Source organism: Leptinotarsa decemlineata, unplaced genomic scaffold (genome assembly GCF_025532065.1).
Source record: "Leptinotarsa decemlineata unplaced genomic scaffold, Ldec_3_MD MMD2_tig00003192_RagTag_RagTag, whole genome shotgun sequence".
Classification (NCBI taxonomy): domain Eukaryota; kingdom Metazoa; phylum Arthropoda; class Insecta; order Coleoptera; family Chrysomelidae; genus Leptinotarsa; species Leptinotarsa decemlineata.
Window position 1 is genome coordinate 2737252 of NW_027412582.1, and position 22561 is coordinate 2759812.

The following is a 22561-nucleotide window of genomic DNA, read 5'->3' on the forward strand; positions in this document are numbered from 1 at the left end:
TTTTGTAACCTTTGTTTTCTTCTGACCAGATTTATAGCCAGTTCTCTTATTCTCCTTCATTACTTTTTCTTGTCGTTTTTTCCCTTTATTTCTAATTCTTCTTTTACAGGTGTTGCTGTCAATATGGCGGAGTGTTGTTTGGTTTTCACACGTTTTGTAGCTTTTGTTGCTGTTGGAAGTGGCAAGGGAAATAGTATAATTTTACTTGGCGTCAAAATATTACTAGGACCTGGAAGGGAATTATCCATTTCAGGCGGAGATATGGTATTCTGCAGTTGGTTGCTGGTTTCTGGTTCAGAAGTATCTTCACCTGTTTCTCGATTTTGATTAGAGGTGTTAGGTATGGAATCATTGATGACAAGATCGGTGTTGTTAGCTAATAAATAGTCTGAAGCGAAAAAGTCTTCTTCTCCAAAAATTTAAGGGTTAATTGGCACTATTCCTGATGCTTTGAAACCAGAAACCCCTTTCTTAATCGTAGCTGTGTCACAGTAGGCTTTGTTAAATAGAGACGCCACATGATACGGGGTAATTTTCTGTAATGCATTGCTTTTCATAAACAAATCACATCCCTTCCGAAAAGCAGCTTTTAGAGGGCCATAAAATGCAACATCTAACGGTTGTATTCTACGAGATGTGTGGGGCGGAATAGAAAGAATGACGATATTGTTTTCTCGGCAAAACTTGTATGCTTCTAAAGACACGTGGCTATAATGGTTATTCAAAACGATAAGGATTGGCTCGTCTGCAGATGGCTTTGCAAACTTGGCAAAGTGTATTAGCCATGTCACAAACAACTCTTGGTTTGTCCAACCATTTCTGGAGCAGTGATAAATAGCTTCAATTGGACCATCTTTCGATAGCTGTGGTGACATTCGCTGTCTTGGGTAAATAAACATAGGTGGTATGTAGGACCCTGTAGCGGACACTGCACAAATGACAGTTATATTTTTTCCTCTTTCATAACTTGTGACAGACTCTACTCTCTTCTGTCCTTTTTCCGCAATAACTGTGCCAGGGTCTTGCACGGTAGCTACCCCGGTTTCATCTATGTTATATATTTTGGAAGCAGGAAAGTGATATTTATCCATAATATCTTCCAAATTTTTAAAGAATAAGCTAACCTCTTCCTTGTTGAATGCTGTCACGCGATTTATGCTGGTTGCTTCAGGTTGGCGGATAGATATCGAAGGATTTCTTTTTAAAAATCCACAGAGCCAATCGTTTCCAGCCGCTCTATTGAACCGGTGCTTTATATTATTTGTCTCAGCATAAACGTAGGCTGCACGACGAACTTGGCGTGGAGTCAAACCACAAAATAGTTCAGCTAGAATTTTTATATTCTCAGCCATAGATTTTTCTACCTCTAGTGAGAAAGTGGAATGTCTTCCTAAACGTGGTTCAGTAGCAGGAAGATTCTTCTTGATCCGTTCTTGCAAGGTACTGAACGGTATGCTGTAGGTTTTGGAAGCTTTTCTAATAGAAAGTCCACCACCTACTGCTTCGATAGCTTTTTCCAAGATCGCTTTACTCCACGACGCCTTTGTTGTTGTTCTAGGTCTCTTCCTGGGCATCTGCGCACAAAAAGCAATTATGAGATACTATTTTTACATTATTATATGCGATAAAGATATATGAAAGTTTGTGAAAAACTTGTCCTATATTTTCGTATAGGGTAATACCGGTCACTGACCGCCATTACCCGCTTCGAATGATTGGCATAACCCCAAAACTACAAAAGTTTGTTTCAGTTGACAATACAAATGATAAAATACGCTTTAAAAATCAAAACCGAGATATTGTATTAATAAATACGCATGCAATAGTTAGTGGTTAACGCTGTTTTATTCGAATAATATATTAAATGACTTACCTTTGGTTAAAAATTTCGAATTATAACAAGAATACACCTCTACACACAGTAATGGCTGGCACGCTCACTATAGGTGCGCCAGCACGATAGCGTCATATATATACGGTTACTTGCAGGTATACTAGATGGAAGCACTGGTATTTTTAATGAGATGTTTCGGGAAGATGGATATCTTAAACTGACCGGCATTTCCCACTGACCGCCATTCTCCCATTCTACCCTACTTTTCTCGGTCGTTGGATGGGCCGTCGAAGTCCTACAGAATGTCCAGCCCGCTTCCCAGAATTGTCGCCTTTGGACTTTTTTTATGGGGTTATTCGAAGCAAAAGTTGTGCAAAACTGAATCTGCTTCATTGGATTTTGGATATTCGATATACGGCAGAGAATAATAAATATTTGTAGAGATATTGGCGTTACTGTGTTCGAAAATGTTCGGTGTGAATTATCGAATAGGCTGTTCACATGTCAAAAAGTTCAAAGCAACCATTTGGAGCATCTTCTCGACAGACTCAATCTTATTACCTCATATTATGTAGTTGAATGTAAATTTATTCAGGCAATTATTAAAAATTCCGCCATTTTGTAGTAGTTGAAGATATTGACATCATATTCTAGGGTTGTGAAGCATTTGTCAAGAGCATCAAAAAGATGTGTCACGAGACACTCCCTTTCCATTTAATTTTTTTCCCAGACGGTCGCCATCTTGAAAGTTTCACCTGTCAATTTCACTTCAGAATAAAGTATTCAAGCATTAATTTCACTATCCCAAATTTCAATTTTTTGAGTTGCCCTATTGAAAAAATAAAAGGGGGTGGGACAATAAAGAAACGCACTGTATATTCCGCAGACGCGGCATAAGCATTGTTGCCAATGTAAGATGTCAAAATTATTTACTTTCAGCTGCCGTAATCCTCACATTTTCGCACCCTTATTTGGTATTCCTCACAAAATACTCACATTTTTCAGGGGGGGGGGTATCAATCACCCTTGATCCCCCCTTGGCTACGGCCTTGTGTGCAATAAGCTCAAAATAAAGATAGTTATTTATCTAATACGAGGGGTACTATTTATATTTCGGGAATAGCAAATTATAACAATTTTTTTTAAATGAAAATTGCTTTATTGTTTTTCCAAATACACCTCTTGATGATCAATACTGTTGTAAATCATGCCCTAAAGAAAATCACGCCACTGGTAGCCATAAACCAATTGTGACAAGGTCTAGAGCGCTCCCAGTTCAACCGACGTTTCGCGATTGTTCGACATGGCCGTTCTAGACATGGCGGGAATAATATAGAATAAAAACACCAACATAAAATAACTGTTCGAACGTATGCTAACTATTATACAGTGTCGTCATTTAAGTGTGCAACATATGGGAATTATTTTAATTAACTGCACAACCAGACTACTGTAACGAATTAAAGAATTAACCGTCTTGAACAAATTTATTTTCAACAATATTTCACTATCACAGTTGAATTATATTCAACACTCATCAACTATAGTCCGTTCATAATTTGTCGATAGCACAAAATGAGGGCCCAAGTCATAAAACGGTCGTAAAACCCGTAAAATCATAGGCGGAGGTTCCTGAGGTGTTTATTCATTAAATATAAAGCTTCAGTTTATATTCGAAACTTGCCTTGAAAGGGTGAAGTTGTTACGAACGAAAATAATTTTTGGTTCAGTACATTTTTTAATCGCATTTAATTTACGGCTCGTTGGTGTTTCGGCGTCTACGGCAGTAATTAACGTCTCTAATATTTATTTTGCGAATTTTGTGCAGTGCGTGAGTAACTTTTTTTCATATTCCTACAAACATATACGTACCTTTCGTTCCTGCTTGTTTTGTTTGATTGCTTGCGATGGCTCCGTCATCATCATCAACATCATCAAGTTTTACACCGGTACTGTTGCGTACAGTCAGTAAGTCTGTCTATTCACCAAGAGAGAAGACTATTGTTTTGAACGTTCACGATGCTCTGGTTTCTCAGAATCCCACAAACACTGTTCAGAACATAATCAAGAGTTGTGCCAACATGACGGGCGTAGGGGAGTCAACAATACAAACGAATACTTAAAGAGGGGAAGAAAACCTATTGAAATTGATGAATTTGCCAAAAATGGTATTCGAAGGAAAATTCACGAATTTTTTTACAAAAAAGAAATACCCAACTTAAACAAAATTTTAGAGAAGTTAGAGACGACCCGGATTTGCCTCATGTCGGACGAACCAAATTGTGGCAAGTTTTAAAAGAATTAAATTTCCGGTGGGATAAATCAGACTGAAAATCACTTTTGATTGACCGGGATAATATGTTGGAGAAGAAAGTATCTAAGATCTATACGAAAATTTCGGGCTGAAGGAAGGCCAATTTACTATCAGGACGAAACGTGGGTAAACGCAGGTCATACTCTCACAAAAATTTGGACAGATAAAAATATATCAAGCTCCAGGCAAGCCTTTATGGAAGGTTGGTCTACTGGTATTTCCCCACCCTCTGGTAAAGGCAGTAGATTAATAGTTTCTCACATTGGCAGAGAAAAAGGATTTGCTAAGCATGGTTTGTTGGAATTTGAATCCAAAAGCACAAAAGACTATCACGAGGAGATGACAGCTGATGTTTTCGAAGAGTATTTTGAGCAGATGATTGAACATATACCACCAAACTCAATTATAGTATTAGATAATGCACCTTATCATTCACGACTAGTTGAAAGACTTCCAACGACTGCGTGGAAGAAACAGGATATCATTGACTGGCTGCGGAATAAGTCCCTGCCTTACGAAGATGGAATGGTTAAAGCAGAACTTTTAAAAATTGCCCGGCAACACAAATCTAAGTTCAAGAAATACGTAGTTGACAAAATGGCGGAAAGACGAAACATCACAGTCCTTAGACTTCCACCCTACCACTGCGAATTAAATCCAATTGAACTCATTTGGGCACAAATGAAAAGCTATGTGGCTAGAAAAAATACGTCATATAAAATACAAGCTGTACGTGAATTGTTATATGAGTCTTTACAACATATTACAGAACAAAATTGGCGAGATGCAGTAAGACATGCAATAGAAGAAGAACAAAAAATGTGGGATCTGGACAATATAATTGATGCGACTGTAGAGACACAACCGCTAATTATTAACCTGCAAGACGACTCGGATTCCGAAGATGATCCTGTTTATTTTGAATTTGAATAGTTTTGTAAGTAATCGTAGTTTATATCATTTAAAAATAGGTATTAATTAAATAAATGTATCTTTTACAAATTGCAAGTAACTTATTATTTTTGAATAAAATAAAGAAATTTTTTTAAAATAAAAATACAGTTTACAGTACCTACAGTTTAAGAATATTAATATATTTATTTATTTAAAGTAACTAATGTTTTAATCATATATTCTACGACACTGGTCACTCATTTCCACTCAAAATACCTACATAATCGGATTAAAAGTTTTATAGCTGTATTGTATTTCTTCAGATACAAGGTGGGTTAGTCGAAAACATCTTAAACTGCCAGTTTTAGTTTGGTTTTTGTTATTATATCATATTATATCTAATGAGGGTCAAACTTGCACTGAGCTCTCAACAAATTATGAACGGACTATAACACTCAATTCATCTTCACTGTTCGAATTCTTTGTTGCATGATGCATGATGCGATATAATCAACAACAAATTAATAGGGCATTTTTTGCTACAACCAGTTTTTGGAAAACGAACTTATGGATTTTTTTGACAATCTGAGCTTTCAATAACGACATGAATTATGGTTTGTACATGAAGAATGTCCTGCTCATCTACTGGAATGTTTGAATGGGATATTTGGTGATAAATGGTCAGGACGAAATACTGATCCACGGTGGCTCCCTTGTTCGCCAGATCTCACCCCATTAGAGTTTTTCACATGGATATTTGAAGCAAGAGTTTACAGGGATCGGCCATTCAATAATGCTGAGGAGCTTGACAATTCGGTAGGATTCCATTGCAGCAATATTTCAGCAAGTGTGTTGCGATCTATTCTTTCGTGAATTTCATGATCGAACAATTGGACGAGAAGGTGGACACAGATATACAGGGTGTCCCTGGACTTCCTCTTTTCCTCTCGGGAATGTATAGATGGGGTCAAAATATCACCAGTACTTCATATTACTTTTTTTCCTAAAATCCTTCGTTACCAAGTAACGGGCCCTCGAAGTTACAAAATGAAAAATGTTTTTCTTTGATAACTTTTCAAGTGAATATTCAAAATCATCCAAATTTTGGTAATTGACTAAACAAATGAATTCCTTCGATGAGCTTTCATGCAGGAGTCAGTTGTTTTGCTACAAAGTCAGGAACGGACTACCCCCGATGGTCCACACCCCAAAACTTTGAAATGACAGATATTTTTCAATATTTTTCAACAAATTAAGGTTACTTGGACAATTTTATGAATAAAAGTACTCGTGTGGAAAGTCGATCGGAGCAACGAGACTTGATATAAATGTAGTTCTACTCGACGACATTAAACCCGCTCGTCCACCGTTATTTGAAATGAATAATTATCAAAGCAGAAATAATAATGATAACGTTAATTCAACAACATTTATCCTGAGATGTCTACCATTATTCGAAAATATTAGTTTTTAAGGAAAATGGAAATGATAGGTAAAATGTTCATAACGAATTTTTATAATGCAAACACGTTTAACTAACGAAACTCAAGAGCCTCAAGAGCAAACAGAAATGAAAAATCCGCTACAGAAACTGCTCGATATGACCACCTTCTCTCTCTATACATTTTCTTAGTCTGCGAAGACACCCTCTTTGTACTTGAAATAGCATTCCAGGGTCGTTTCGTATGGCTTCACAATGTAATGTTATTCTATTCAACAATGCATCTCTTGTGTGAATAGGTGTAGCGTAAACAAGGCTTTTTAGATGCCCCCACAGAAAGAAATCCAATGGATTTAAATCCGGAGACCGCGATGGCCATGAATATGGCCCACCTCTACCAATCCATCTATTGTGGAAAATATGGTTCAGATGGTCACGCACAATCAAACTAAAATGAGGAGGAGCGCCATCATGCATAAACCACATATCTCTTCGGGTTTGCAATGAAACATGTTCCAAAAGTCCATTCAAATCGTTCTGAATGAACTCCAAATAACGTTCTCCATTCAATCGGTCCTGTAGAACGAATGGTCCTATAAGATGGTTTCCTATGATACCAGCCCAAACATTCACGTTGAATTTCCGTTGGTGTTTGGTTTGCAATATCCCATGGGGATTTTCTTCGGCCCATATATGGAGATTATGAGAGTTGATAACTCCATCTCTACTGAAACCTGCTTCATCAGTGAATAAAACTCGATTAATAAAAGTCATATCCTCTCTTTGCCTATCCATGAACCAATTGGCATATTCCAGTCGTGCTGGAAAATCTTGAGGTGTCATGGCATGTACCTTCTGGATGTGAAATGGGTGGAGCAGTTGTTCCCTAATTATTCTATGAATAGTGGACTTGGATGCATGGAACTGTTCTGATAGATTTCTGATGCTCATTGAAGGATCATCAGCGACGGCTTCCAAAATATTTTCCTTCAATACAACGGTACGTACAGTCCTAGGAGCGCCCTCACCACCTCGTTTTGGCAAAACTGTACCTACAATAATATCGAAATAAAACAACGTGCTCAAATTAATTATCAATTATTACATACCTGTCTCCCTCAAGCTGCGATCGACACGCTCGAATGTTTCTCTTGACGGTACCGTTCGATTGGGAAAATGCTCGGAATACAGACGACGAGCTTCTGCAGCATTACAAAATGCTCGTCCATAAAATACATGCATATCTGCATATTCATTGAATGTAAACTGTTCGGCCATATCAAAAAAATTCAAAATATCCTATAGAATCTTGACAATACAATGATAGTCATATGACAACTCACCACAGTTTCTCATTTTTTATCAAAACTTTCTAAAAGGTTTTTTTTGTCAACATCTGTGAAAGAAATGGAACATGATTATTCCCTGGATATTTTTCACCTGATCATGTGCAGCCGTTTTTGTAGTTCATTCGTTTGCTTTTTATTAGTATAGTAAATATTTTTTCCGATGTGCGTTTTTTCAGCTGAATTTAGATTCGTGTTAAAGAATTTCTCCCATAAAATTATAATTATCAGTGAAACTCCTCAACAGTTTAGCTGTGAAGAAGAATTTGAAACATTCGAATGTTGAGTTTCATGAGATTCAGATAACTGATCAACACGAAACGTGATTATTCCACACGTATTATGTACATACAAAATATGGAATGAATTCGATATTTCATAGTAGAGTAGCTTGTTAGTTTAAAAACACCACGAATCTACAGAACTTGATATTTCTTTTGAAAAAATATCTGCTATCACAATTGTGACTTAAACTTCCATATAGGTACTGTACTTTTTGTTTACGACTTCATTTTAGCATACTTTGTATTATTCCTGTTATAAATGTTGTTGAATTAACGTTATCATTATTATTTCTGCTTTGATAATTATTCATTTCAAATAATGGTGGACGAGCGGGTTTGATGTCGTCGAGTGAAACTACATTTTTATTAAGACTCGTTGCTCCGATCGACTTTCCACACGAGTACTTTTATTCATAAAATTGTCCAAGTAACCTTATTTTGTTGAAAAATATTGAAAAATATCTGTCATTTCAAAGTTTTGGGGTGTGGACCATCGGGGGTAGTCCGTTCCTGACTTTGTAGCAAAACAACTGACTCCTGCATGAAAGCTCATCGACGGAATTCATTTGTTTAGTCAATTACCAAAATTTGGATGATTTTGAATATTCACTTGAAAAGTTATCAAAGAAAAACATTTTTCATTTTGTAACTTCGAGGGCCCGTAACTTGGTTACGAAGACTTTTAGGAAAAAAAGTTATATGAAGTACTGGTGATATTTTGACCCCATCTATACATTTCCGAGAGGAAAAGAGGAAGTCCAGGGACACCCTGTATATTTCTTCGCACATTCGATATTGGTTAAGTTACAATAAAAATAAGCCGAGAAAAATAGTAAAAACCATCGGCACCGCTTTCAAACACGATTAAAAACATTGTATTATTTATTTTTGATTACTTTGTTGATATTTATGACAGTAATGTTCACTTTCAACCCTCATTTGTTGTGCTTTGGGTATCCGCGATTATTTTAATAGGATTTCATGTTTGTCGATTAATTTGTATTTTTCATAAACATATCAAATACAAAATGTTCACTTCAAATGAGAGTTTCTGAATATATATATCACCGTTACTAATGTTTTACCTTGTTGAAAATATGGTTTGCGAAATTTTATAGTTGTGTTAAATATCGTTGCAACAAACATGAAGTTTGTGAGATTTTCACTAAACAGTTTTACAAAAACGCAACATGTGTTTATCCGTACAATGGCTTCTTCGGGCGTGTTTTTTTACTCAATCTAAGTTAATGTCACTTTATTTACTCCAAGTTTACTTTACTTAATCCAAGTCGATTTCACAAATATTCTTGAATTCGAACAAAGTTATGCTCAACAAATTTAGTTGTATTTACCTTATTGAACTGCTGAGGGTGATCATAAAAAAATATTGGGAAATCAATGAAAACAAATTAAAAAAATTGGATTTTTCTCTCAAAAGAGTAAAAACGTGAACGAAATTATTTTACATTCATGCAAAATCTGAAAATGCTTGCTCACCTTGTGTTCAGTCGTTTTAACAATTCCACAAATTTTTATTTCTGTCAACTTCAAGTTATTCGTCTCCTTACTAATAAAAAAACTAATCAATACAGTTTATTGTATTGATCATACAATAAACTGTATTGATTAGTTTTTTAATATGGATTTTTATCAAGTATCGACCAGTTCTATTCAATCCTTACCAATAACTCAACGTCAATCACGAAAAGCCAATATACAGGGTGTTTCAAATTCGATCCTCACCATTGGGATCTCAGAAACTATGAGAGATACAAAGATGGTTGGTTAAATTGGGGCAAAGTTGCGTATTTACCTGACAAACAATATGCCGTTGAGATAGTTCTGATATTCCGAGTATATAGTCCAGTCATTATAGTAAGTTCACCTCGGAATTCGAGATACCTAGCTGTAAGTCTGTAAATACTTGTATATTGACACCCTCAAAGTTGTCTCAAAACCTACATATGGTAGGGTGTACGCAACTATTAAATTCCAAGGTCAAAGGTCACAAAAATCGTTTTTTTGCACTTCTTTTGTAAATATATCATTTACTATGGGTTTTTTGCTATTTGTATTTATTATCAATATTGTAGAATATAAAATTCTCTACAAATTTTATTTGAAAAATTTTTCATACGGTGAACCGTTTTCGAGAGAGAGGGCGGAGAGCGCGCGGTCACAGCATCACTTCAGGTCAACCAGTGCCTCCGGTCGAAAACGCGCCATATATAGTTGATGAACTATCGATAAATCAATGATTATAAATATTTGTCAATTTTTATTAACTATTATATTATATTTTATAATTTTTTCCTAACCTATCCACTTTTTATTCAGTATTAATTTATTTAACAACACTCACCTGCCCATAATTGCCCATAATTGCCCATAATTCGAATTTTAACCTTATTGATAACTTCTTACATGATGAAAAAAAATTAAATAAATTATGAATCAATACATTTATTTTTATTAAAAGTATAAAATGGAATATGATTTCAATCATTTTTTTCCTCTTCATCGTCGTCTTCCGGTTATTGTTAATTTTAAACTGGTCTTCATTATCGTCTTAAACGACATTTGTCTCAAGTTCTTCCATGATTTCGGGGTCAAAGGTTCCATCTTCGTTAATGTCGCTCCGATATGGTAGAGCATTGAGACAAGCTTGCCCATTACATTGGCCACAAGCTGAAGAGCATTGCAAGCCCGCTTTCCTGCATCCGCATCGCGAATCACAACCACTCTTGCAGTTGCAGAAAATTGTATTTAACAAATCTTCTGTAGCAGGTGGTAAAATTTTCATGATAGGCTCCAGAAAATTGTTTCGCATTGCCCAACACCATACCTGGGGTTCCGAATCATGCCCTAACCAAGTTTGAACTTGATAATATACACGTTTGAAATGTTGATGAGCAGCTGTACTTGTTGGTGGAATATTTGAAAGCTGCACAGGTTTATTAAGTTTTGTAGACTTGATGTAATGCATATAACGAAGATGATCGAGACTTTTCACAGATTCGGAGCAATATAGACTGCCAGTAAGGTTTGAATTCCACTCTCTAATAATCTCTGGGCCGAACAATTTTCTTCTTCGAACTTTTAAAAAAGATTTTTTCCCTTTTTAAAAAGCGCAGAAGTTGTGTCACAGCCACTTAATGCGTGCAGAAATGAAATATGTGTTTTAGAATGAGGATAATTATCAAAACTTTTAGTCGAGTATATCTCCGTTTTTACATTTCCTTTCCAAACTTTTTTAAAGAAAATTTCTTGTTCGTAAGACAGGGTACGCCCAATTTAAATGACAAGTAAATCAATATCTTGCCCTATTATAACTGCAGTTTTTTCAGACTTTGATTCTTCTATTGCAGTGTCAACAATAAGAACATCCGCATCATCTCTGGCTTGTTTAGTAGTAATATTTGCAGCTTGTAATTTCTCAATTAACATATTGATGAGCATATCTTTGTTATTTCTATTCGATAAGAATTTTTCTTGAGTAACTGGTACAACCATTGTTTCATCGAAACAGAGTTCATACGTTTTTGAAAGTGCAGCAGGTCTTCTCTGCTGCTCCATAGCTTTTACGTTCTTACTGTAGTCTGAATATCCGTCAAATATAACAATTATTTTGGAACTGTAATGCCTTTGTGAATAATTCATGTATTTATCAAAAGTAATAGAAAAAGTATCTTCTCTGCTCCATACAACATGATGAAGAAGAAATCCGTCATCAATAATGAACGTCACATTATTTTCATTGAGAACAAAAACAATTGGGCTCATGTTGACATACGATGACAATTTTGTTGTTTTTCTCATGCCATCATTATCAAATAGAGCTGTTGGATACGGACTCAATTCATATTAAAAATATTCTTCAAGATTACTTTCAAATTGTTTGCTGACAGTAATTCTTTGGAAGAGTAATAATGGATCCACTGCAACTTTACAATCATTTATTTTTACACATTTGTTAACACTGGAAAGCGGTATTACTTTTTTGGAATGTTTCACCTTTATTTCATTAAATGATAAGCCGGTGATCTTCTTCATAGACTCTAATCCAATTTCGTAAGCTCTGTGGCAGTTAATTTGCTCATTTCCAACAATTCCAGAAGCTATCGATATTAACTGCGTAGTATTTGGAAAAGGATCATGGAGTTTAAACCAGTCAAATAGTATATTTACGTCAGCATTGTCTTTTTTCACTCTTGAGTCTCTGGAATCTACGTGTTGCTCGGTCGATTCCAAGGAGATATTACAGAACTTCTCCATTTCCTCACAAATAGTATTTGTGGCGTACATAGCATATACCCATTTACACAAAACACTTTTTTTCATACTTCGACCACGAGATACTCCTCCTTCGATTTTCATGGATTTCATGAGACTTTGTTCATCAACTATATATGGCGCATTTTCGACCGGAGGCACCGGTTGACCTGAAGTGATCCTATGACGAAAACGGTTCACCGTATGAAAAACTTTTTCAAACAAAATTTGTAGAGAATTTCGTATTCTACAATATTGATCATGAATACAAATAGCAAAAAACCCATAGGAAATGAGATATTTACAAAAAAAGCGCAAAAAACGATTTTTGTGACCTTTGACCTTGAAATTTAATAGTTGCGTACACCCTACCATATGTAGGTTTCAAGACAACTTTTAGGGTGTCAATATATAAGTATTTACAGACTTACAGCTGGGTATCTCGAATTCCTAGATTCTTACCTAATTTAAGCTTAAATGACTGGAGTAATATCCGGAGACAGGAATTTCGGAGACTGGTTTTTATTTTTTTCTGGCTTTATTTTTCGAAGGATTCAAAAATTAATTGCACTTCCACGTTGCCACTATTTTCCTGCTACATAATGGTGTTTTTTTCAGATTTGTGACGTTTCGTCTTCTGGCCACCACCATCAACTTTATTTTTTTCAATGGCGCTACATTGAATTCTCTCTGTTTTGAATAGAATCAGATTTTACCTTTTCAATGATGTATCATGAGTTATCATTCTTTTTCGAAAAATGGAGATATCGAAAAAAAAATCATTCTTATCATAGTAGGGTTTGACCTTGATGATTCTATATTTGACTTTCAATTTATTACACTCGAAGACATTTAGTTATCGTACAAGTCATTGAAATTTTGCGAAAAATGGCTTTCACGAATGACGAAAAGAAAGATATGATACAAATTTATAACAAATACGATAGAAACAGTGTTAGGACATCGGAAATGTGAATGAACTTGTATCCCGAACCACGACAACCACATCAAACTATGTTGAAGTTATTGGATCAAAATCTCACCAAGTTTGGTTCATTTGAAAAGTCGAGGAAAAAATACGGAGACAGAATCAACAATCAAAATTTGTTAAATGAAGTATGAGGTTAATAAGACATTGTGTCGTTTTCAATGAAAATATAACTTTGAACAAATAACAATAATTAATTAAAGTGTGAAGACAAGATAACACAACTGTGCCCTTCTACGAATATTATTCACTGCACGATTAATTTCCCTTCTCCTCAATATTCCGACCACTCTAACAGCGCTGTGTTGAAGGTCCTCAATATTTTGATATCCTCTCCGACCATAAACTCAGTTTTTCATTACACAACATAAGAATGTATCCATAACACTTAAATCTGGAGACCTTGCTGACTACCTCACCGGTCCATTATTCCATGTCCATTTATCACCAAACCTTTCAGTCAGGTGAATAGATACTCATCTGGTAGTGTGCGGTGGAGCACCATCATGTTGAAACCAGATGTTGTTATAGTCAGCTAAAGGTATATCAACCAAATAAATCTTCGAAAATCGACATTGAAAACTGGTGATAGGTTTGTCAATTCAGAACTCCGTCAAATAAATGAGGCCCCAAAATTCTATCTTTGTAAATTCCTGCCTACACGTTAATACTAAATCGCACTTGAGGTCGAATTTCTCGGAACTGCCTGGGGTTGTTTATGCTCCAAATGTGTTATATTTTGGTTGAATATCCCACAATTCATAAAAGTGCTTTCGTCTGTCCAAATTACATTTTTCAGGAAAACAGGAAAATCAGGTCTTCTTATTAGCCAGTTACAAAATTTTAATCGCCTCACGGAATCACCTGGATCCATCATTTTTTCAGATATATGAATTTTATAACATTTTGAACCCCTTTTTTTGAGATGTCTCCAAACACTTGTATGACAAATAATCATTTTGGAGGAAATTTGACGTGTAGATTTTCCCAGGTTCAATCATTCAATTCAATCATTCAATCTGCAAATCATTAATTTTTATTGGAAAGGACACAATGTCCAACTTACCTAATATATACCTCATTTATCAAATTTTCTTTAGTTTCCTGGTTCATTCTGTCTCCGTATTTTTTCTTCGACTTATCGAATGAACTAAACTCGGTGAGATTCTGATCCAATAACTTGAACATAGTTCGATGTGATTGCCGTCTTTCGGGATACAAATTTAAATACATATCCGATGTCGTAACACTGTTTCTATCGTATTTGTAATAAATTTGTATCATATCTCTTTTTTCTTCATTTGTGAAAGCCATTTCTCGACAAAAATTCAATGACTTGTACAATAACACAATTGAGTGTAACAAATTAAAAGTCAAATTTAGAAACATCAAAGTCAAAGCCTATTATGATAAGAATAAATTTTTTTCAATATCTCCAATTTTTCTTAAAAGAATGATAACTTAGATACATCATTGAAAAAGTGAAATCTGGTTCTATTCAGAGCAGAAGGAATCCTTTGTAGCGCCCATAAGAAAATATAAAGTTGATGGTGGTGGCCGGAAGACGAAACGTCGGATAGCAAATCTTAAAACACCACTATGTAGCAGGAAAAAAGTGATGATGTGGAAGTGCAATTTACTTTCGAATCTTTCATAAATAAAGGCAGACAAAAGTAAAAACTATTTTCCAAAATTTCTGTTTTTTCCGGATATCTCCAGATAGACTTTCCGCCAATTCAACCATCTTCGTATCTCTCATAGTTTCCGAGATCCCAATGGTGAAGACCCTGTATACTAATGAAAGGATTCTAAATACTGGATGTTTTCATTCCAAGTTCAGACAAGAATTGACAAATTTGAGGTTACTACATGTTGGGATAACAAATTTTGAAATTGCAGGAGTCAACTTCAGTAAATGCTAAATTGGATTTTTTCCGTAGGTATTCTTTGCGGCAAATGTGGAAAACAGGGCATTTCCCTGAGAACTAGTCTGACATTCAACCAAAACCACGCTGGAATATTTTTGGATAAACTAGAGGAGGTTATTAAAGAAACTGAACTGTACAAACCACCCCAAAAAAAACTGAAAAAGCAGTTGAATTTTCGGCGACAAAGCCAGCAAAATCCAACGAAATTCCCAAGGAAAAACGCTCGATTTGTGACTCTATAAAAAAGCACAGTAAAACAGCTGAAGAAAAGCCCTCTATTTGTGATTCCGTGAAAGATCGATTAGCAAAGAAGCCATCTGGTGAGAAGTCGTCTATTTGTGATTCTAAAAAAGCCGAGAAAAAAACGGAACAACCAGAACGCATGGCCCACATTGATGAAGTAAAACCCTACGGTAAAAAAACTAGCGTATTGTGCAAAACAGAAAAGAAATCGCTCAACGTTTCAGGAGATACTGGAAAGAAATCGGAATGCGATAAGAAAAAAACACAGCATGATAAAACCAAAGAGAGCACTTTCAAGAAAAAAATTATGAAAATAAGCCTGTGCCCACGACCCTGGGCTAGGAAGAAAAATGATAAAAAATGAAAAAAAAATCGTTGGCTTTGTAATATAATTGAAGTTTTGTCAAAGTTACGTTTTTTAATTTTCTTGTACATGTTTGTAACGTTTTCCTGCAGTCAGTGAATATAGTTATTTTTTGGGTATTATTGTAATAGCGAAATCACTAGTTACGTTAGAAAATTCATTTCTATGAATTTCGAAATTGAACATTTTTGCCACGCAACACAATTGAAAAACGTACCCTATACAGGCTGATTCACGGTGGATGGCACATTAGACGTTTCTGGTGAACCAGACAACGGATCACTTTGAAAATTTAATGGAGGGCATATTCGGACATTCTCTAGCCAACTGAAATATTTTCGACAATGCGGTGTTGCCGCTTCTATTAGAAAGCAGTAGCAACTTTGATTTTTCAAATGGAACACTCTGTATATAATATTATTTTTGGAATCTCCAACAATTGCCCGACAACTTTTCTTGATATTTCCCTATACCTATCTGTTACCGTTTTCGAAATAAAAATTAATTTCAATTTTTTTCTTCGAAAATCATGACTTCTAAGAATGCCGATATCTTTTAGTTAACAAGTACTATGATATCGAAATTTGGTTTGGAGTTAGGTGATACTTGGACACTTCCCACACGTCAGCCTAATCTCCGTTACTTCAATATAGGGTGGTAAAAAAAATACAGTTTTTTCGTTTGCTTGAAAAAGTTGCTGAAATTTGATTATTTTAAATGGAACACCCTGTATATTATTGAAAATTCGGAAAGCTACTGAAATTTCCTTTCTTTCTATGAATATCATACCTATACCTAACTAGTCAAGTTTCGGACTTATGAACATTTATTTGTGAAAATGTCCCTTCAGAATGGTATTTCCATTCGGTATTTGGTAAGCAGGCCATGATTACTATTTGACAGTAGCGTTGTGACATTCTCCTAATAATATCGACATTTTCGTCACTTCAGAAGTTGCAAATACCTTCAAAACGATGGAACAAAACTATTCAAACGAAGTTCTTATGAATTTGTTTATTATTTTTGGACAGTGTGACAAAATTATCAGCAGAACATGTAGAAAGTTCAATGAAATGTATCCGAATCTACCGCCAATGAACCTCAAGAAATTTATACGAATTCAGAACAATTTCAATATGTTTGGATAAACTTTAAAAAAGCACCAAGAAACTTGAAATTGGAAATATTGATATGAATAATTATAAAAAAGTAAAACAATCATGTGGAATATTTCAAAATATGTTCGAATTGCTGGCCGTTCACTTCCAAGCACTTTAAAATGCGGGTGTTGACTGCTTTCGTGGTGGCAGATCTGATTTCATTGGGATAAAAATCTTCAAATGTTTGGGCAATCCTTTCTAAAAATTCATCTCTCGAACGCACGGGTATTTTGTAAACTTTTTCTTTAAACATTCCCCACAAATAAAAATCTAATGGATTAAGATCGGGTGATCTCGCTGGCCAATTCCATGGTCCCAAGCGCCTCATCCACCGATCGTCAAATATTCTATCCAGTTCTGCGCTCACTTCTCTTTTGCAATGTGCAGGAGCTCTGTCTAGTTGGTACCAACAGTTTCGATAATCTTCGAGTGGCAGATTATCCACGAAACTGTCTACAGTATTCTCCAAAATATTCAGGTAGCTTCTGGATGTTAATGACTCCTCGTATATCACGTACCTCAATTTGTTGTCCATCAACATGCAGAAGACATTAAAACTAAATTTTTCTTGAAATCCGGCTTCTTTTGTGACGTAAGGATTTTCACTGGACCAATAATGACGATTTTTTCTATTGAAAATCCCTTCTCTCGAAAATTTCGATTCATCAGTCCAAATAATTTTTTTTAAAAAAAGTGGATCTTCTTGAATGCGTGTCAACAACATTTCACAAAATTCTACTCTCTGTTGAGGATCTTGAGGCTTCATTGCTTGAATTTTGGTGAATTTATAATCATGCATTTTATGTCTTCGCAAGATTCTTTGAACCGATGAATATTTTATACCCAAATCTTCTTCAGCACTTCTTATCGATGACTCGGGAAATGCGTGAAAATATGCTAAGACATTAATCTGGTTGTCTTCGAAAGTTACGGGTCGAGGCAAGTTTCTTGGTGCTTTTAAAGTTGATCCAAATGCATTGAAATTGTTCTGAATTCGTATAAATTTCTTGAGGTTCATTGGCGGTAGATTCGGATACATTTCATTGAACTTTCTACATGTTCTGCTGATAATTTTGTCACACTGTCCAAAAATAATAAACAAATTCATAAGAACTTCGTTTGAATAGTTTTGTTCCATCGTTTTGAAGGTATTTGAAACTTCTGAAGTGACGAAAATGTCGATATTATTAGGAGAATGTCACAACGCTACTGTCAAATAGTAATCATGGCCTGCTTACCAAATACCGAATGGAAATACCATTCTGAAGGTATAATAAATGTTCATAAGTCCGAAACTTGACTAGTTAGGTATAGGTATGATATACATAGAAAGAAAGCAAATTTCAGCAGCTTTCCGAATTTTCAATAATATACAGGGTGTTCCATTTAAAATAATCAAATTTCAGCAACTTTTTCAAGCAAACGAAAAAACTGTATTTTTTTACCACCCTGTATTGAAGTAACGGAGATTAGGCTGACGTGTGGGAAGTATCCAAGTATCACCTAACTCCAAACCAAATTTCGATATCATAGTACTTCTTAACTAAAAGATATCGGCATTTTTAGAAGTCATGATTTTCGAAGAAAAAAATTGAAATTAATTTTTATTTCGAAAACAGTAACAGATAGGTATAGGAAAATATCAAGAAAAGTTGTCGGGCAATTGTTGGAGATTCCAAAATAATATTGTATACAGAGTGTTCCATTTGAAAAATCAAAGTTGCTACTGCTTTCTAATAGAAGCGGCAACACCACATTGTCGAAAATATTTTAGTTGGCTAGAGAATGTCCGAATATGCCCTCCATTAAATTTTCAAAGTGATCCGTTGTCTGGTTCACCAGAAACGTCTAATGTGCCATCCACCGTGAATCAGCCTGTATACAGAATATGAAAGCACTAGTAAAAAATATATACCCACTACTATTGTATAATATATCCATTACACGTATGTTCGCTCGATTTTAATAATACACATTATTCACGGCAGTTATTATTGAGTCATTAATCACTGCTGTCACATGCTTCCTTGATTCAACTATAATATTATATTGTTTAGCTACAAACAATCGGGTTTTTTAATTTTATCGTGTGAACCACCAAATATTTTCAATTCAGTCATGTACTTACGTATAAAATGAATTGAAAAAGTGTATTTTTCTAGACCAGATTCGAACCCAGGACCCATGGATGGAAGAAAATCAAAATCAAAATTCTTTATTGCCGATTTCTCTATAGTAAATCTGATATCCAATAATGTACAGAGTATACAGGGTGTTACTTAAGTATGTATCATTAATTCAACAGACGATTCTTTAGGTAATTTCAAGACGAAATTTTCATATAAACATGGGTCCGCAAATCCTACGTTCTCAAGATACAGGGTGTTGAAATAAAAATAAAAAAAAGTTATTCGGAAATATCTTAAATATCCTTTACCTAATTTTTTGTAATTTGGCAATGGTATTTATAACATCGAGGAGCAAATTTAGCCCGAGCGTGATTAAATTCATCAAGTCCAGTGGCGTCTCGAGCGGGATTTGAACGAATATTTTTGACTCAAAAATGTACGCCACTGACTTTTGTGCAATTTTTATTATTTCTTCGAATCAAGCAATTAGAAATACAACTTTTTTTTTGCTCTTGAATAATCTAAGGGATTCGTTTCCAGCGAGCGAGGTGGCCATGGTATGGGCCTGCTCTCCCAATCCAGCGATTATGGTAATTTTCATCCAAAAATTTGCCGTGCCACTATACTAAAGTGTGAAGCACCATCGTGCATGTACCACATACGGAATCTTTTCATGACTGGAATTCCTTCTAAAAGTCCAGGTAAAACAAACTCTAAAAACTTTCGGTATTCTTCTCCATCGAGTCTAGGTGGAAGGGAGTGAGGCCCAATGAGATGATTATCGACAATTCCAATGCAAATATTAAAATAAAACTGTTCTGGAAAGTCATTTTCTATGAAGGCGTGTGGATTGTTTTTGGCCCAAATGTGATTATTGTGGAAGTTAATAATTGAATTGCGAGGAAAACAAGCTTCATCTGTAAACAATATTCAGCTTAGGAAACCTTGATTTCTTCTTATTTTACCGCGTAACCAATTAGAGAAAGCTAGTTTTACAGGCAAATCTCTGGGCAATAGAGTTTACACACGTTGCATGTGATAGGGATATAGCTGCTGGGCTCTTAAAATCTGACACACTGTGACGTGGGTAATATTCAGTTCTTCAGCTATTTTCCGAGTACTGGTATGAGGATTCACTTCAATCTCATTTGAAACAGCTTCTTCAAATTGAACTGCAGGCCTCCCAATGACAACCGTCGATCTTTTAAAGCTGCCTGTTTCAGAAAGTCGAGCATGGACACGTTCAAAAGTTCTTTTATTAGGCAGTACTTACACGCTGAGGAAATCTTTCATGGTAAACGCGTCTTGCAGCATTCGAGTTTCCGTGAGCCATTCCATAACAGAAATGCATATCTGTCATTCCACTGTTAGTAAATTGTCGATCACCGGTAGACATATGTGCCAGGTCGCGTTACGCTAGTTGCACACACACCGATTTTGGACGGCCGACTTTGTACCGGTCGTCCAAATTCCAATAGTGAACCACATGTGGGAACGGGACCTTGCACACATGCCTACCGGTGATTGTCGCCGGTAAAATACCGGTGAGCAGCCGTCCACTGCCACTGTATCGCCGGCAGTACCGGGAAGTAATGGCGTACATGACTAAATACACTCTTGCATACTCACCGTTTTTTTACCGACCATTCCAGTCTCGAATGCTCGGTGAAATTATAGTTACTACGCATTAACTTCGTTTTGGTAGTGCGTGCTAATTACGACAACAAAGCAACTGATTGTTTGACTGATAAAAATCCGGTGAGTGTGCAAGCACCCGCTACCAATAAAATAACGGCCGATTTTATACTGGTCGTCCAAAATCGGTGTGTATGCAACTAGCATTACGCTAGTTGCACATACACCGATTTTGGACGGCCGACTTTGTACCGGTCGTCCAAATTCCAATAGTGAACCACATGTGGGAGCGGGACCTGGCACACACTTCGGCAGTACCGGGAAGTAATGGCGTACATGACTAAATACACTCTTGTATACTCACCGGTTTTTTACCGACCATTCCAGTCTCGAATGCTCGGTGAAATTATAGTTACTACGCATTAACTTCGTTTTGGTAGTGCGTGCTAATAACGACAACAAAGCAACTGATTGTTTGACTGATAAAAATCCGGTGAGTGTGCAAGCACCCGCTACCAATAAAATATCGGCCGATTTTATACTGGTCGTCCAAAATCGGTGTGTATGCAACTAGCATTACGCTAGTTGCACATACACCGATTTTGGACGGCCGACTTTGTACCGGTCGTCCAAATTCCAATAGTGAACCACATGTGGGAGCGGGACCTGGCACACACTCCGGCAGTACCGGAAAGTAATGGCGTACATGACTAAATACACTCTCGCATACTCACCGGTTTTTTACCGACCATTCCAGTCTCGAATGCTCGGTGAAATTATAGTTACTACGCATCAACTTCGTTTTGGTAGTGCGTGCTAATTACGACAACAAAGCAACTGAGAATGAGAAGAATGAGAGAGTTTTGGTGAAAAGGAGTCATGACTATGACAATAATGCAGAAAATAGCCTATCTGAAAACCCAACCACTACATTACGTAGATCACTGAGAACTATCAAAAAACCTGACAGATACATGTTTTAATTTTATTTGAGGGGGAAGATAATATTACATATTATAATCATGTAAGGTAAGCTGAAAAGTACCAAAACTTAAGTATTTATTTGTAATAAAGTTTGATCTAAAAGTGTTTGGTCTGTATCCGAAAATACATAACACATCTCAGATTCAATAAAAATGAATTCATCAGCTCATTCGACGGTTTATGGTTTCTGTCTCATCCAGTATATCACACATGAACGTGGAAAGTAGCTTTAGAACAGGCGCAAAGCTCTCTTTCAGCGATCGATATCACCCTGCCCTTACTGGGTCATCTCTGTGGTATCTGCATCTCTCCACATTTCACATCAAAATTGAAGGGTGATGTTATCGAAGCTAGTGAGGAATGCTGCACGAGTTTCTGTTAAATATGGTGAGTGATCAAATTTGAACAGAGTGTCGTTATTTTTTTTCTATGAAGTTAATGGAATGTGTATGTACTAGTAACAGATGTAAGTTCTGCTCATAGGATGAAAGGCATGGCAAAGACACATTGTTTTTATTCGATAACTCGTTGAATATTTCACAGACACCGCTCTAAGACTGCCTTATAGATTTTCCTAGAGTGCTTGTGTTTTGTCCGTAAAAAATAATAATAATTTATGCCGATACAAGTATATTCATGTTTTGTTGAATATTAAAATTCGGGAAAATTGTACTTTATGGGATACTCACGGATTTTCGCGATGGGATAATACTATATGATGGTAGAAATACATTTTTTGGCTGAC

The 22561-nt window shown here is 35.8% G+C and overlaps 2 protein-coding genes across 11 annotated transcripts in view; both read left to right on the forward strand.

Annotated features, from left to right (window-relative positions):
- The window catches only part of LOC141483248 (uncharacterized), a 403587-nt gene that overhangs the window by 281020 nt on the left and 100006 nt on the right, over positions 1 to 22561 (forward strand). The window lies entirely within an intron of this gene.
- Positions 1 to 22561, forward strand: part of LOC111515695 (4-aminobutyrate aminotransferase, mitochondrial) — a 179114-nt gene that overhangs the window by 99741 nt on the left and 56812 nt on the right. The window contains exon 1 of one of the 10 annotated variants that reach the window (XM_074177713.1): positions 22092 to 22203. The exons of the other annotated variants lie outside the window; for them this stretch is intronic. Coding sequence (XP_074033814.1) covers positions 22155 to 22203 — 49 coding nt within the window. The 5' untranslated portion in view covers positions 22092 to 22154. Of the gene's footprint in view, positions 1 to 22091; positions 22204 to 22561 lie in introns of those variants that run through there. 10 annotated transcript variants of the gene reach the window in all.